The following is an 18323-nucleotide window of genomic DNA, read 5'->3' as shown; positions in this document are numbered from 1 at the left end:
GAGTCAAATTGTTTAGTTGCACCAGCTGTTAAGATTCATTAATTCCATTTAAATATGAGTACTCATAAGTTTAACATGGGAAACTCCAGAGCCACTGGGGCGGAGCCCTTTTGACGGATCTGCACCAAACTTCACACAAACCATCCGTGAATAATGCTTAATAATGCCTGAAAGTTTCATTACAATCTGTCGAGCGGTTTCTGAGTCCATAACGTTCAAATATACATACAAACTTCCTCTTTTATATATATAGATTCCGAATTTAAATGCCATTAGAGCCTGCCCCTAAATATTCCAAGTTAATTTGCAAAGCTGTGAGACATATTTTCAATTGGTTTCCATTGTAAAATTAGGACAATAACTGCAATGGTCCTTCAATTATATCCAGTCTTTAATAATTGTTGCAGCCATTTGTTTACAGTTTTTGACTGCCACACAGTAAACCAATTCAATAATATAAGAGTTTTTTACTAAGTGATGTGTTTATTATTCTGTGGTGATACTGTTGATTAAATAAGGCTAAATGGTTCCATGACCCAATTCAAAACTTTGTATTGTGTTATAAAAGTGAAGCATCGTTATACCTAAAAGTTGAAACTACCTCATATCTGAGGTGATGGAAGTTTGGTTAGTTTACAAGAGGCATTGGCTGGGCCAGGTGTTTTACAGCACTAGGGTTGACAGATGTGTAGGGAAGCACTAGTAGTGAGGGTTTAGTCTTAACCACTTTACTATCAGAGTGCTCACTTTTACTTGGGATTCTGTATGGAATTCTAAACAAGTATTCAATACACTGACTAATTGGTTTTGTTTGTTGTTGTAGTTATCATTGGTTAAGATTACATCAATATGGTAGCTGAGTTGTTGTAGCGATTGCCTGTGTTGTTCAGAAGGTTGTAGCACAGAAAACGTACTACTATAACCCAGAATGCCAACCGCATGGTAAAAAGCATTAAGTGTTTTGAGAGAGCTTTGCCTGTCAATCCGTAGGCAGCGCCACCAGCGTTGCTATGCTATTGCATGGCAACGCTGGTGGCGCTGCCTACAGATTGACAGGCAAAGCTCTCTCAAACCGCTTAATAATTTTTACCATGCGGTTGGCATTCTGGGTTATAGTAGTACGTTTTCTGTGGTTGTAGGTACAATTCTGAGAAAAGACAATAGATTTTTGAACTGAGAATCTTGGGAGCAAAGATTGTTTGTGTTCTGCGATTGTTTGGCTGCAAATTTTGAAAGTTATGTTATCCATTCTAAATTCATGGACATATACTAATTTCACATTCTGTAACTATTTGAGTTTCTTTTAGCAGTTTAGGCAGTTCAAATTTACAATAAATAAAACCGACTTTTAACTACATTGTTTATACTACAGTACTAAGTAAGTTTGAGATTTTTCTATGTTATATTTAGTTCCCATGTAACATTAACTGAAGGGGAAACAAGGGGTTCATCCATCCAAATCAAATCAAATCAAATCAAAAAGTCATCCAAAAATCAAATCAAAATCAAATCCAAACATTATTATTCCCAATGAAATTTGAAAGCTGCAAGACCCTTTCTTGCAACAATAACTATTTTACCGGAAAGGTAATATAATTGGCTTCTTAAACAATAATGAGAAGTATAAAGGTTGCTTTCAAATCATGAGAGTTAAACTGATGAAAAGTTAAAAAGCTGATTGTATGGGTTTAATGGAGGTTGGTGAGCAATTAGGGTTTGCGCCTGTTGTTAATCAACTGTTGAACCGAAACCTCTCACCACCAACTGTATCTTATTAGTAGACTGTGAGTAATGGCACCAATCGCTGCTCTCGTCATTAGTTAACTTTGAAAAGACAATATCTACAGTATTTGGTTAGGATTTAGAATCTTGGAAATTTTTTTTATAAAATTATATGAAATGTTCTTGTGTTCAACACTCACTTTGTATTCTAAGATTTGGAAAGTTTCAAATTGATGTTAGTGTACATAATTTATTTTTTTAGTGGTTGATAATTTTTGTTTGAAATATATATTTTGTTACATCATACAAATATTTTAAAGTTTGAGGATATTTCTGTATAGAAATTTATAATTCAGCTAATGATAGCCTTTTTAAAAAGAATAAATACATAGATTAAATTAAATTATGGCTTTTACTGTGGGAGTTCTTCGATACAGAGACAAATCCCCTTAACTGATAGACCTATAATTGGATAGGGACTACAGAAACAGTTTGGTTATGAACCTGTAAGACTCTGTTATCACCAAGCTTTTTCCAGGGTAGTGCCTGCCAATAGAGTTATTTTTCCAAATATTTTTCAGTTGAAAATATAAATCTTGATGGTCAAATTATACTTAACTCAAACCTTAATTCATTCAAATCGTGCCAGAACTGTTTAGAATGTCAAAATAAATTATAAAATCTGTTTAAGCAAAATACCATACAGTAACTCAGTTGTCGAAACTTTTTATTTTATTTTATTATCTTTCTTCATCCACACAAAGTATCATATTATTGTTGTTTTCTGTATTATGTATTTTGCCATTTAAAATGTCTTCAGCCAAATGACACTATGTACAATCATTATAATAGTACATAACAAAGGTTGTAGGGATAGGCTAGTTCAGGTTTTCCATAAACTAAAGTACTGGTATAGTTCTTGATGAATGGTGTTTTCTGTAATAATTATATGCCTCATGTCAGGAATATTGATTGGATGCTTAAGACCATGTAACTGGAATAAAGGGGAGTTTGTGTAATTTAATAACAAACGGTGTCGATTTTGTTAATAAACACCTAAATTGGCAAATTGTGAGGAGTTTATAATAATTGTAATTAAAATTTTAGCCAAGGTTTTAAGATTCAACAAATATGACTTTGTAAAATGTTTGGGTTAACAGCTCTACTGAGATTGGTTTTGTTACTTTTCAAACTCTATTGAACAAAATATTGAAGATAAAATTAATGCTGTTTCCATTAATTAGGTTGCCATTAAATAATAACTGTATGCTCAAAATAGAAACCATTGTTTGATCAATTATTGTTATATCAATTATGTAATGTAAATGTTTAACATAGGGGAATTTTTAGTGGGTTTAGCACTCAAAGATTGCATCATAAAACAATTATTTTTTTATTTTTAAATTTAAATAATCTTGAAAACAGATTGAAAACTTACCTGGGGGATTTAAGTAATCGCTTTCTAAAAAGGTTTTGGTCCCAAGCGCTCGGCTTTAAAGCTTTTCAATTTTATGGATTTCATTTTGAATATTCGGTGGGAAACCCTTCTCTCTATAATGTTTACAATTTTTTATGATTCTTGTTTTCATTTCAGTTAGCAGCTAGTCCTATACAATATTACATGTAATATGTTTTATAATTTTAATTTACATGAAATATTGTACAATAGCCTACATATTATTTACTCTCATTACTAGTCTTAAAATTTAAAGAAAGTTGTCAATTTAATGTTTTACAATCAATAAGGTACAAAATTGTTTGTCTTTAGATAGTTACAAGGAGATTTGCAGATTAGATATTTTAGGACATTCAAATTATTAAGTAGTCTTTTTTTGTATACCTTTGCATTTTCCATGTTACATAAGTGTACTTGTATATTGTAGGGTTGTAAAAACAATATTTTGCTTGTTAGAGGTATGGATATGCTAAAGTTTTCATCAGTATGTAAGTTTCCTTCTTTTAATAAACCCTAACTACATTTACTCGCAACACTGCATCTATTGAATTGATTTGTTCCCAACTGTACATATAATATAACTTCCATATCAAAGTGGAGTCAAATCAAATCACTTTATATAAAATTATATAAAACTCGCAGCATAGTTGATGAATTCGTCTGGAAACACATAACTACCAATGGTACTGTTTATTATTACTAGGCAATGTTAAAACATACATACGTATACTACTTAAATAGTATCAAAAATTTTTATTAATCAGTTCCTCTACAGAAATAGGAAAGGGATATGTATTTTTTGGGTCTTTTCCGTTAATTCACTAGGCTACCACTATTTTTGTATTTCAATTTCAATATTTTTAACAGTTAGTCTATGAATATATCAATCATAAAATGTAACTATTCTAAACCAACCTAACCAACAAACTTACCGAATATGAAAAAGTTCTGGTAGTGATTTAACGGAAAAAGACCCTTTTTTTTATTAAATGTAGACTTTGGTGTAACTCAATCCATTCAATTGACCAGAATGAATCATAAAAGAAAGCTTGAGGTCAGATAAATAAAATATAAACCTAATTTAAATAAATCTATTGGATACATCAAGTGGTTTATGTATACAATTTATATACATTGCTAAGAACTTGAACTGTATTTTTTTATAATTATGATTTCACAATACCAGATAATCATTTAATATTTTTTTTTATCTCATAAAAAGACTGTCAAAAACTTCAGATTCTTTCCTTCACAAAAAAATTTGCACATGGATTTATACAGTAAATAATATATCTTCTAAACTACAGTATCACACAAATTATAATTAAATTAGATTATCATCTTCTTAGGCAATCATTCAATGTTTTTTTTTTTGCAATTAAATTATTGTTGTCTAGTAGGCCTTTACATAAAAAAATTCACTTTCCATGTTGGCAACTCGGATGAAAAAAGAGACAAACAGTCAAAATTCAAATATGAAAGCCATCAAGGGAAATCAAGAAGATAATGAGCAAAGCCTTCATTTGTGCATGTGATGTTCCTTCCTTAATATTATTGTCCTTAGGGACTGTCATAAAGTTTTGACATAAACAACAACAAACTACTTTATGCAATACTTAACTCTCAAGTGGTACTCTTGCTTGAGTTTCAAATGTCCCATTAGACATCAAACAGTCAACTGAAGACAGATTCTTTGTGAAATATTTTGTCTAGACATTACCTTTGCGTATCATTTTTATTCTTTTCTGTTTTATGTATTAAGGTGATACATTTATGGGTCAGAAGGTACTACTGTAGTACTATTCATAAAAAAGGCAGAAAACTAAGTTTACAGTTATTTCACCAAAAATGTACCAGTTTTTTTATGAGGAAAACTACAAACTCCAAAAGTTATGGTTATGTACTATATAAATACAAATTCTCAAATACCTAAAGTATATATATTTTTTATCTATGGTAAAAAAGTTTTTATGAATTTATTGAATTTTCTAGTAGTTGTTAATATATATTTAGTTAACGAAGAACTATTGAATATTATTCCTCGAAGGTGAAAATAAAGTTTGTTTCTAAGAACTTGTTTTAACATTCCCAAGTGTAGTGGAAACTTTTCTTTCAACGTAAACTTCTAATGTTCACTATTGTACCTTGTAAAAAGCGTTTCTCCCTTAAAGCCACTTAGTGAAAATCAATAATGTGGAAAGAACTTCTTTCCTTTTCTTTATCTTGTTTTTAGCTTCAAATTAACCTCATTTTGGATTTAATTGCATTAGCTATGTATAATTAAAATATCCTAGTGCTATGTTTAACCCAGTTTTTGATTCCCATCTAAAAGTACAACTGATTAGTGATTAATAAGCATTGTTTGGGTTAAATTCACCATCAGTGGGTACAACAAGGTTAGTTTGATCATTAAAAATTACAAGCAGCATCAAGTCGGTGCTGTATTTTGAACTCCAAACTTACAATGAAAACTTTTTACTATAAGTAAACATATGTTTTCAACTGTGAATCATATTCATAATTATTGTCACTCTAATTTTTTGAAGGATTTGTGATGGACAAAACATTGAATTTCCACAGCTAATATCTCCCAAATAGTCAATCTGAAAAATCATAACAAAGAATAAATACGTTTTGAAATTGCATTTACAAGATAAATAAAATTAAGGGATTTCAACCAAAAATTCTGAAGTCAACATGACAAATATCATGAATCAAAAATCCCTATTGTCCATTGATAACATTAAAGTTGGATAAGACTTTGCTTTGTCATACAACAATCAACCCTAATGCCTAAAAAAAAAAACTGTACTTACCTTACATATTAATTTTGAATGTCATTGACAGCAGTACACTCAATAATAGGCTCATTTCAACAACTTTATATTAATTCTCAAGCAGGCTATTACTATGACACGAGAATGGCTAGTTTTATCCATAGTCAGAGGTAATATCCAGTGTGTACAGGTAGTACACAGTTGACTGGCATTTAAAATGCATTGCTTATGGACATACTGTATAGACTGTCCCAACTAATGGTTGACCTACCAACACCCTTCCTGTATGCAGCAGTGTTGCTTCCGGCATGAAATCCCTGTCATGCTGACATGGTGAAACATTTTCACACTTTTTCTTTAGAAGTTTTAGGGATTATCAATAGCAGTTTTTGTAGCTCTGAGTACTTCATATTTCAATTTGAGTTTCATGCATCTTCACCAAAAGTGTACTAAAATAATGCTGTGATAACAGATTTTATTTAGTAGGATATTTCAATTAATTAAATGTCTTCATATCATTTACATTTTAAATCAATAATTGTGTTAAGGCTTATTTCATAACCATTCAAAATCAGCTTTTAACTAATCCTGTAGGGAAATATTATTTTCAAAGTTAATTTTACTCAGAGAGTAAAATAAGATATGTTATGAAGCACATTTGTAACTGTTTCCCTTGTATAGGTAAAATCTTTTATGTGACTTAAGGGGGTTCTACTCAGTCAATTAAAGATGGCGGCTAAACATGTTAATGTTCCTGAAAATGCCTCTACGGTACAAGCTCTCAACATTATAAAATTAATTTTTTCCAATGATTGTGTGCTTTTTGTGATCTTAATGTTGTGAGCTTGTAGTGGGTGGAGTGAAAATAATTGTTTACTATTATTTTGAAGTTAAATTCGCATGTGAAAAAGATTGATTGCACATTTTCAAAATTAGTTTGTAAATACTTAAATAAACAATTAAGAATTTTCAGTTCAGCCGGTGCATAGGTTGGATCTTTGTGAATATTTTACAGTTTATTTAACCTCGATAAACACTTTAATAATGCCACAAGGTTCTTTTTTGTAGGACCATGTTTACGCGGGTGGAACCCTCTTATTATTTTCAAAACAAAAGAGCGTGTTATTGATATTCTTAGAAATAATTGTTAATGAAACTAATTTGTGACAACCATTCTGCAAATAAAAGTTTTCCCTGTTTGAAAAGAAAAAAAAACCAACACATTGCTGTTATTGTAAAAATTACTAATCAGTATTTAGCTGCCAGAAAAATGCAATATTGTTCCAACAATGTTAGGGACAGCCTTTACGCTGTATTAAAGGTTATACCCTGAGGTGCGATGAAGTAAGGTTTATTGTATTACCTCTGTTTGCTGAGGGATGACAACCAATCAGATTATCTCTACGGCCAACTGGCTAAAGTAAACTTGTTGAAATTAATTTGGCAATGAAATTACGATACAGTTTATTGAAAGTTTGATAAGCGTATGATACTAACCGTTTCTAAGCAAAATCTGATTCTCTAATCCAAGTTTGTGTTGTTCCAAAAGGGTTGTGGAGTTGAGGTAACCTCAAAACAAATATTTAGGCAGTAGTCATTTAAAAAAACTTATTATTTCCTCGTCATTTATAGATCTATTATTTTAATCTTGAAATAAAACTAGGTGCTCATCTAGAATCTAGTTATGAAAGCCGATTACATAAAACGTATATTTCTCACTGGCGGAATCATATGTCCAGTTTAACGGAAGAATGAGCCGTGGGCCGAGCGGAGAGATGAATAATAAATGATGAAGCTGACCATCGTAAATCCCTCAGTTGGAATATCATAGCACTCGAGATGACTTATGGCTCTTCTGGTTGAGTTATTCAGTCTGACTTTGACTTTGGATTGTGTATTTCAATTCTGACTATTTTGTCACTAACCCTACAAGCTTCTGTGAAATGACAGGTTTTGTTTTTCTATGGTAATCAAGCTGATGTTAGTTAATAAAAAGGTTAAATACCTGTAGTACTGTCAGTGATCCTGGTATTTAACCTTTTTATTAGTAAATTACATGATCCAGAGGCTAAACATGTTGATGTTAGTTCTTCAGTATAGCTGTGACGTGTCTCTGAATTTTAATCTTCAATTGATATCAATCACCATTAAGTAACCTAAGTTCTACACATCCGCATCTCTTATATTTTGACAGTTTCTGATTTCTCATTGTATCAAAGATGGCGTTGTGTGTTTTATGACTTGACTGACTGGTCCTTAGGATTTAGTTTCAAGTAAGTTTTTTAATGCCATTGACTTGAAACGGTCCAAACCCTGGTCTGGTTACTATATAATATTGACCTTAACAAAATGGCATTTCAATTTTACCTAGAATCGAAACTGGAACCTTAAGATTTGAATGCAAGCACTATGACAACTGGCTACCCATAATTCTAAATATTTTAGAGAACTCACTACCGTAATTGAAAATAAACTTTATATTGATTAATAATATTTTTACCTCAATAGTATAAAAGCTATAGGTTAACAAATTCTAACCTATAGGTTAATGATAAAATAAGCTTAATTTTCAATTTCAATTTTTTTTTTCAATTTTCCATTTATTTATTCATTGAGAAGTATAATACAGCATTTGAATAGTGACTTAACTATTTCACTTATGCCCTGAGGACATGTACTAATTTGACATGAATAGCAATAGCATAATGGATTTACCATGTTACCTTTGAGTAGTCCCGTAACATTAACCTGTTCATCCCTGTCGCCGATCTGTCACATATGTCACTGATCTGTTGACAGGAGCAGAGTTTAGTCACTAATTGGTTCATGTCAAAACTCATTTGTGACTTTTTTCAGTATCGGTTCCATTTGTTGTTTTGTTTTACAAAGTTTAATTTCCATTTATCTTTCATCATTATTTACTAAAGGGATATATATTTGGGGAAATTGAATCTGATTTATTACTAAATTAAAATAAATTAGGTACCTATATCTTTTCAACATATGTATGCAAGTGCTAAATTCATTACTTTATTTTTTTATTATTATTTTATAATTATAACTGAAGGTTGTAGCTTCTCTAAATTAAATATATTGGTTATTATCTTATAGCTAACGTTTTGCTTTACTTTTTCATAAACTTTAGTTTACTTAGAGATCGCACGGTTAAAATTATTCATGTAAATATTACCTATGTGTATTAATTTCCATTTTGTTTCTTAAGTTAAATTGAACACTACATAGTTAAGACTAAATCAATAGTAATCTTAGGTTATTATTAATACTTTTTGTTTATCAGTCAGAATAAAGTCTTTGTGGATAAGCAGTAAATAATCATATATATATATATGAACTCACAAAATACTAAAATAAAGTTAAGGAGGAATACAAAGTTGCTGGGGAAAATAATGCTCTGGCAATAATACTAAACTCTGAAGTAAACTAAGTCTTGCTACTAACTCAAGACTCTGGTAGTGTTGCACAAGACTAATGCTTATCTTACCTTAGGTATTCTTAATATTTGACTTTTAATTCATTAAGTTCAGATAAATCTACAACTTGTATAATCAAATCAGGTTTAGCCAATCAATTTAATTGATTAGATTGTTCTATAACTGTATGTCTGCTTTTCTAAGATTAGGAAAAAATAGTCAATGAATAATTAAGTTTAAATAAACTAAATTAATATATAAATGCTGCCATACAAATAATAATATAACCCAATGTAAATATTTCCCCCTCTAATAATCTTGGAATATCCACACCTTTGTTACTCCATTAACTTATATGTCTGTAACTATCTAGTAAGTTATTGTTGTCTCCTGATAATCTCTAAATCAAGACATCACTTAACCAGGATTGGCTAGAATAAATCTTCATACACCACAACGAATGTGTGATATGACAATTAAAAAAAGGAAATGTAATGAAAAAATACCTACTTAAAAGTATTGCCTGTTATGGGACTAAGAAATTTGTTTACAACATTATTATAATTAACAACCACTAAAATTTTCTATTGATCTTTTAACTGAAAAGCTGAGTGGGATTGGATAAGTTCGTCAGACGTACTTTGGTATGCAAGTGACATTTCAACAGAGACTGACTACTGGGTAGTGATGACCTTAAAGTTAATCCCTTAAGAACCCTCCACTGAACTGCATTCTAATGTTGTCACAGCTTTTATGCATGAGTTAATGTTGGAATTACATTTGAGCTCTCTAAAACATTGTCCCTTGAATATTTAAAATATAAGGTCTCTATATAATGCTGAATGGTGAAATAATGCTAATTTAAGTTCAGATAATAACGATATTTATGGGATTTTAACTTGATTCAACCTTTGGCTATGAACTAGAACTAGACATACCATAACCATATTGAAGCTATTTTTTTGTACCAATGAGAAAGGGTGCTGAAGTTAATTAATTATTTAGCCCTGTCATGTGTGCCAACTTTTGATGAAGCTATGATAGAAGGACAATTTGACAACTACAGCACCTTTTTAAAGGAAGAAGTGACCTATGTCAGAAAAAAATCAACTTGGTCCAATCATGTAAAAACTAATAAATGGAGTTATGTGGTTAACAAAGCGATAAAAAAAAAACATTCCTGTTTTTCCCTTCATTTTGATCCATAGGACCAAACGGGACACCATCCATACGCAAACTTAAACCCATACGCGGGTCCATTTTTACTTACGGGTCACCCTGTATAGAGATTGGAATGTCTACTTTGGTATCCAATTGTCGATGATGCAACTCATTTACTTTAATTTGCTCTCATAACATGGTATTATGTTTTGTACCAAAACTTTTAACAATATTACATATCTTCTTTGTTTCTCATCCATGCCCTTACTCAATGTTCATAACATTACTTCACTGTTACTACAATAAAGTTTTACTTTAGTAAGGTTAGATCCCCGCATACTCGTGTTCTCTAAGTTTATCCTAGAAACACATCCAACCATATTGATTCAGCCATAACATAGTCCAGTCACACAACTTATTACACGAGTTGGACTAAAGTTGGTCAAAAGTTTGGTTTTCACCCGCTTCCCATTGTCTGAGAACAAAGCCTGCATACTTTACACAACTTAGGATCAGGCGCTTTCTGATTTATTACTATTTGCAACTTTCTTTTATCTTTTGGCTTAAGAGTTGGCCAACTGTGAAATTAATTGGATTTGTTCTCTTTGGATGTTTGAAACTATTTTCTTGTGGGTAGAGGATTTTTCAGATGTTCAAAGAATGGTATCTATTGTCCTCGTGATGTCCTTTTCATATATATTTAGTTATTGACAACAATAATATCATTAAAAATTATTTGTTAAAAATCTTTGAATCAGGCCCATAACTGCTATACAATTGACTAATATTACTCCTACCTGTCACCAGTTGCAAATCATAACAATCAAGTGCTACATGTTTTGGCGGGCAACTATTTTCAGCGGATTAAAAGGGATTGAAAAGGGTAGCTCGGTTAAACATGTAACACTTTAATGTTACAATTTTGAACCGACGACAGGCAATATCATTAGGAAAAAACTAATACCATTAATATTATTAAAACCTTTTAAATAACTAAATGTCTTATTGTTTTTATAATTTTGTCATTACATTTGCAGTTATAATATGTAAATTCATACTTTTTTTATCCTAACATAAAGTTAAAAGATTAAAAAGTTGCTCATTAAAACTCACGTAAAAATTTACTTAACACGCAACTCTTTCTGCCTTGGGAATATTGATGGGAAAATATTTACTTTTAACATTATTTAAAGGAAAGTACAAACAAATCAAAGTAATTTGTTTAGTAAATCACTGAAAGATGTTGCCTGAGATATGATATTCATTCACACATTTGGACACCATAGAACGTTTCCTGCCTACTCAGATATTGCTCAGTATAATTGCTTTTCCTTGAATGGGCTGCTCCTCGCCACTAATGGAACTTCCTTTTTCACAATTCGCCCTAGTTATTTTACTACTTCACTTACAATCAAGGAACTGTCATTCAATAAGAAACCTCAAACTCTTTTTACCAATTGAATTGCAATAATTGCAATTCATTATTAAAAGACAATTACTGTTTTACTTTTCTTTGTCCCTTAGGTAATATATTGAAGCTCTTTCTTGGCACCCTAGTTGTATTTTTATTTTTTATTTCAAAGATTTTGGTAGGTTTTACAAATAATGTTTATTTTTATTTTTTGAAACTGTGACCAAAATCCTTTTATAAGAAAATAAATTGGTTCCCTAATGATTATGAATCAAGTTTAATTCACAGCATGCTTTTTTTCATGCAAGCTGAGTAGTTAAGGGATATAACATTTGTGGAAGGTCGCTGGTTAAGTTAAATATCTTTATGGGCAGAACAAAATGCCACAAACCCGAACTACAAAACCAAAATCAAATTAAGTAGCTTTTTGACAGTTCAATGTACTGGACCTATCTGTCATAAGTCATTGTTTTTTCATCCAAAAAATGTATCTAACAGTCAGTGACAGCTCGGTCTAGTTTAAACTATCGAAAATGTTCTGGTTTTTCTTAATGTGCATTTCAACCTATGTTTACTTTAAAGATTCTCTTCTGAATTCTAAAGGGCCAACTACCACTCTATTTTTTGTTCCCATTGCAAATTTTAAAATCTTTGAAGGGCTGCCGTCTTTGTCTCGGTTGTCTGTTTTAAGTTCAGATTTGCGTCATTGTAAAGACCTTTTATTTTATGTGCATTTCACCCTATGCTTACGTTCTTAAAAGTTAAGATTTTTGTCTGACTCCTAGAAGGCTAATGGCCTACTGGGCCGTGTCCCCCTGAGTAGGAAGCGACAAGCGTATTTCTGAACTATGTGTTAAAAAGATTTTGACAAGTTTCGTAGAACTAAATTAGTCTTAAAAATATTTAAGTGTACCAAGACCTTTTTGTCACCTTGTAGATAAGACTCGGGGGTAGACCAAATACCGAGTCAGCCATGCTCGTGCACAATTGAGTAGCAAAGTCAGCGTGATGTTTCTAGAGAACTGGTGACTCACTTGTGATTGGCTACTCTGAACTTGCATCACACTAAGCTGTGTGACATCTGATGGCAAAGGCACAGACTACATGTTGTAGCAGTAGGAAATATGAATAAAACCCCTTTGCATTGAAAATGGTATTCTGTAAATAATTTATTTTTAGTTTTGAGGGGTTGAGTAATACTAGTAGCTATCAAAGATAATATTGTTGAAAGATTTAGTGAAAGTTTCTCCCTCAAACTAGTTCTCAATATTTATTTGAGGCTCTAATGACAGTGGTTTACCACAGCCTGGGGTTGGTCAATATCATCCAAACCATATGGTGTAAGTTACACCTTGGGAAATGTATGGATGAAGCTAGTCGCAAAATGCAGTAGTGTTGTAACATTATTGAACTTTTGTGGAAATCTATAAAACAGATATAGTTCTTATTCAAGAAACTTACACTTCATGTTTGATAGGTTGACATATAGTGGTGTCTTGCAAACTGGAATTGGAATTGGATTAATTTTAAACAAATGGGCAGTTTCAAAAAGTAAAATTAAATCTCGAGGTCAATACTACTACATTTAGTGAAATTTAATTTTAATAGAAATTGTTTGTGATAGGACATTAGTGTAAATACTTGTTACTCTTGTGCTCGTCAAATGTCACAACATGGCAGGCATCACATTCTGCTGTTATTAGTCAGGTTTGTCCTACACATCCGACAGTGGTGTTTAATGTGTTTTATTCAAAGGGGTTTTTTTATTTATAGTAGAATAATTTAAAAATGTCTTTTTATGGTATTTTAAAACAATGATTTGTTTTCTTTCAGGATCACATTACCTAAATCAGCTTAATCTACGTAATACTAGACTACTAGTTGGATAAGAAAAAGTTATCATTTCAACCTTGCGTGAAATTTCGACAATTTTTGAATACAAAATTATTAATTTTAGTTGTTGTGGAGCCAAATGAATTGGACTATACTTATGTAAAATCCAATACTATAATATTTATTTTTCTAATTTATTTTCAAAAACCCTAAAAAAAAACTGAAACTTTACTTTTAAATAAAAATTATTACAGCTGGTCTATTAGTGTCTACTTCAGTATCTGATGCCAAATATGTTGTAGCCTATAATTAAAAAAAATATTGTACTGTATATCCAATACTGCATTTTACTGTGTAATATGTAACCTAAGCAAACTACGAGAGTAAAACGTTATTGTAGTTGAAGAATGAAGTGAATCTAAATAACCACATTACCCAGTCCCATAAGACTCAGACTCCGTTAACTGAGACATTAGATCCTATCTTGGAAGGTTGTAGGACATTTTGTTCCCTTGCGAGCATATTGAACTCAATATGTATTTACTAATGCACATACTGATTGTCTAGTTTTTAATAAACATTTTAATGAAAGTTAAATTGATATGATGAAACTATGTTTTTCCCTAGTTGGAGATATGAGGTAACTCTTTGTCCTCTTTTGTACGTTATCAGATCAGAAGAGTTAAAACAATCACATGATCTCATTGTAGGGCCTAGTAATTGTATTTCTTTTCATGCTTGGACGGTTCTCAAACCATTTCAAGAGATCCAAACAATTCTACGATTATTGTAGAAGATTTTCCCATCCCAGCAATACAGTTACCTAAGTTTATTGTTACGCTATAGTCTTACAAATAGCTATGCTTAGTTAAATCCTGTTTCCATCTATATAGTCACAGGTGCATTTACACCTAATCACGTTATTGACAGTCATGTACTTTGTTTATGTTTTAAGCTGAATGATCGCAGGTCGCAGGGTATGTCGAGAGTTACAGTAAGATGCTTTGTGTAGCTTATTTACTGGCTAAGATCAGCTGTTTCATTAGTCAGGACTGTATATTAAAAGTTTGATAATTGGGGTCTTAGTCGGCAGATTATTCTATTTAAGGGAAGTAAATAAAAGTACGTCTAATAACACTCAAAACATAGATTTACTAACTAACAAGACGGTAAATAAACATTAAAGATAGTAAGTGGTGATTGATTTTTATTGGACCCTCTAATTATATCCGACCCAATAGTCGAGTATTTGTCATACATAAACCAACTAAGGTTTATTTGCACAATTATCACATTAAAGTAGTAACCTCCTCATCAAAATTATGGGAAGACTAAACATGTTTTTGGAATGAAGAATCTTCAGCTAGGCCTAAAAGAAACAGCCTCCTTGCACCGTGATAATTTTGTACAGGAAATTACATTGTAATTGTGTAATTGAGGACCACTGATGCATGACATTGGCCTGGATTCGTCAAGACCACTGCCTCAGGCAGGGTGTAGAAGTGCCTATTGTAAAGTCAGCATTTTGAAGCACTGTTTCAAAATACCCCCACTGCAGCAAACTTGCAGTCAAAGCAATTTTAAATTTCTCTGATTGGGAATATTACCATGAATGAGTTATATTTATTACCTATTTGAATAACAGTAAATTGAATTGCTCCAGCAGGAAGGTTTAAACATTTTTTTGTCAAATGTAATAGTATATTGCAAAACAATAAATTTGCCAAATTTGATCAAAATAGATCCATAAACAAGAACAGTTTTCTTTTTCTCCATAAGAATAACATGGGAATTTTAAATTTACAGTTTTTTGTAATTTTCTCTGTAACCATTTATTGTGTAACAATGCCTCAACGTACAAAATTGTTTTTTTCTCTAAAATTATTTTCAAACCTATTAACACACCTTGTTCTTATGACCCGATCTTGCTGGTTTGTGAACTCAATCAATTTTATCCCGCCCTACAAATTCATGCCTAATTACATTAAAATCTGGCCACTTATTACGTTACCTAAAACCTACTCGTTGCTACTTCCCTATAAGAAAATTCACTAAAATCCTAAAACCTTTGATATTGGCTGTAATTTATAACCAGAATCAAATCATTAAAGAAGAATGTTTTATAATCAAAACTACATTGCAATTACTGTACTGCATTAGTATTACTAGTCAATTAATGCTGCGTATTGTAGCAGTGGTACCATTCTGTTAATGATGGATATCGTGGCAGTGGTACCAATCTGTTGATGATGGATATCGTGGCAGTGGTACCAATCTGTTGATGATGGATATCGTGGCAGTGGTACCATTCTGTTATTGATGGATATCGTGGCAGTGGTACCAATCTGTTGATGATGGATATCGTGGCAGTGGTACCAATCTGTTGATGATGGATATCGTGGCAGTGGTACCAATCTGTTGATGATGGATATCGTGGCAGTGGTACCAATCTGTTATTGATGGATATCGTGGCAGTGGTACCAATCTGTTGATGATGGATATCGTGGCAGTGGTACCATTCTGTTAATGATGGATATCGTGGCAGTGGTACCAATCTGTTGATGATGGATATCGTGGCAGTGGTACCAATCTGTTGATGATGGATATCGTGGCAGTGGTACCATTCTGTTATTGATGGATATCGTGGCAGTGGTACCATTCTGTTCTGTTAATGATGGATATCGTGGCAGTGGTACCAATCTGTTGATGATGGATATCGTGGCAGTGGTACCAATCTGTTGATGATGGATATCGTGGCAGTGGTACCATTCTGTTATTGATGGATATCGTGGCAGTGGTACCAATCTGTTGATGATGGATATCGTGGCAGTGGTACCATTCTGTTGATAATGGATATCGTGGCAGTGGTACCAATCTGTTATTGATGGATATCGTGGCAGTGGTACCAATCTGTTGATGATGGATATCGTGGCAGTGGTACCAATCAACTAATGATGGATATCGTGGCAGTGGTACCATTCTGTTGATAATGGATATCGTGGCAGTGGTACCAATCTGTTATTGATGGATATCGTGGCAGTGGTACCAATCTGTTGATGATGGATATCGTGGCAGTGGTACCAATCTGTTGATGATGGATATCGTGGCAGTGGTACCAATCTGTTATTGATGGATATCGTGGCAGTGGTACCAATCTGTTGATGATGGATATCGTGGCAGTGGTACCAATCTGTTGATGATGGATATCGTGGCAGTGGTACCATTCTGTTATTGATGGATATCGTGGCAGTGGTACCATTCTGTTCTGTTAATGATGGATATCGTGGCAGTGGTACCATTCTGTTAATGATGGATATCGTGGCAGTGGTACCAATCAACTAATGATGGATGTTGTAGCGTGGTAGGCTACCAATGTCGGTTGGAGTGAACTCTCGTGTTTACTCACCAGAGGTAATACACCGGCCAGTGAGGGCAGATTGCATTGATCTTATCTCAGTGAGTGACTGCTTTGAAGCTCCGCTGTGAACTCAGGCCTACCAACATGCCCTAGTTTCCTTTTAGTCTTGTTGATGTTTCAAAACTCTCAGATGAATAGAGAAGGAGTTATGACCTGAGTGAAGTAACATGAACAGAGAGTAGTGAAATGTTCTCAAACTTGTTATTCCCATAAAAGTACTTAAAAGGTTCTCAAAACATTTTTTTGTCAAATGAGTTTACACCTGTTTGATATTTTACGGAATCCGAGTCCCATTGCATTATCTGTTCAAAAAATTGTTAATATAGGCTTGTTAAGAAATAGAATCGTGTTGTGGACAGGGAAAAAAGATTAAGGTATACTTCCTAAAATGTATGGTACTTGTGCATGATGTTAAACATGAATCAATTTTATTTTACCAATATTTTTGTGTTTATGTCAAAAATTTAATCAATTTAGCAATGGTGGTATATTTAATTGTATAATGTGATATTTTTCAAATACTATTAAATAAACATGGAATAGATTCATTGTGCCCATTGAAATTAACAAAACATTGTCGAACTGTCTGCCTCAAATGATATTAACAGCGTTAGGTTAGTAAAATCAAGAAAGAAATTATTTTTGTACAATTAATAACTATTATCAACCTGGGTAAAGCCAGAAAATTTTGGTGATCCAAAACTACACTTAGCTGGAACCATTGTGTTTTTAATTAATGGTCATGGCTAAAAAACACAACTGGTCTCAATAACAAAACTAGACAATCTCACTCCAATTCTACACTCAACTTTTACTCATACTCACCTAGGTAATATTGCTGTCTAAAAAAAGCTTTCAATTACTCAAAATCGGATTTGTTTTCAGGTGATGATGGCGTTGGCCTCCCACCTGCAGATGGTGGAGGCGGAGAAGCAGAAGCTGCGTACGCAGGTGCGACGGCTCTGTCAGGAGAACGCGTGGCTGCGGGACGAGTTGGCCAACACACAGCAGAAACTCCAAGCCTCGGAGCAACAAGTCGCGCAGCTCGAGGAGGACAAGAAACACCTTGAGTTTATGGCCTCTGTGCGACAATACGACCAGGACTTGACGGTGA

General features: G+C 32.6%; 1 protein-coding gene across 7 annotated transcripts in view; it reads left to right on the top strand.

Moving 5' to 3' along the window:
- Positions 1-18323, top strand: part of LOC128984367 (kinesin light chain-like) — a 153717-nt gene that overhangs the window by 96045 nt on the left and 39349 nt on the right. For all 7 annotated transcript variants that reach the window (XM_054403683.1, XM_054403677.1, XM_054403679.1 and 4 more), the window contains one exon: positions 18095-18319. In XM_054403683.1, coding sequence (XP_054259658.1) covers positions 18095-18319 — 225 coding nt within the window. The remainder of the gene's footprint in view (positions 1-18094; positions 18320-18323) is intronic.

Source organism: Macrosteles quadrilineatus, unplaced genomic scaffold, assembly GCF_028750875.1.
Source record: "Macrosteles quadrilineatus isolate MER2022 unplaced genomic scaffold, UCM_ALF_1.0 Scaffold_2__2_contigs__length_208266976, whole genome shotgun sequence".
In the NCBI taxonomy this organism is placed as follows: Eukaryota; Metazoa; Arthropoda; class Insecta; order Hemiptera; family Cicadellidae; genus Macrosteles; species Macrosteles quadrilineatus.
This window is presented reverse-complemented; position numbering and strand designations above follow the sequence as displayed.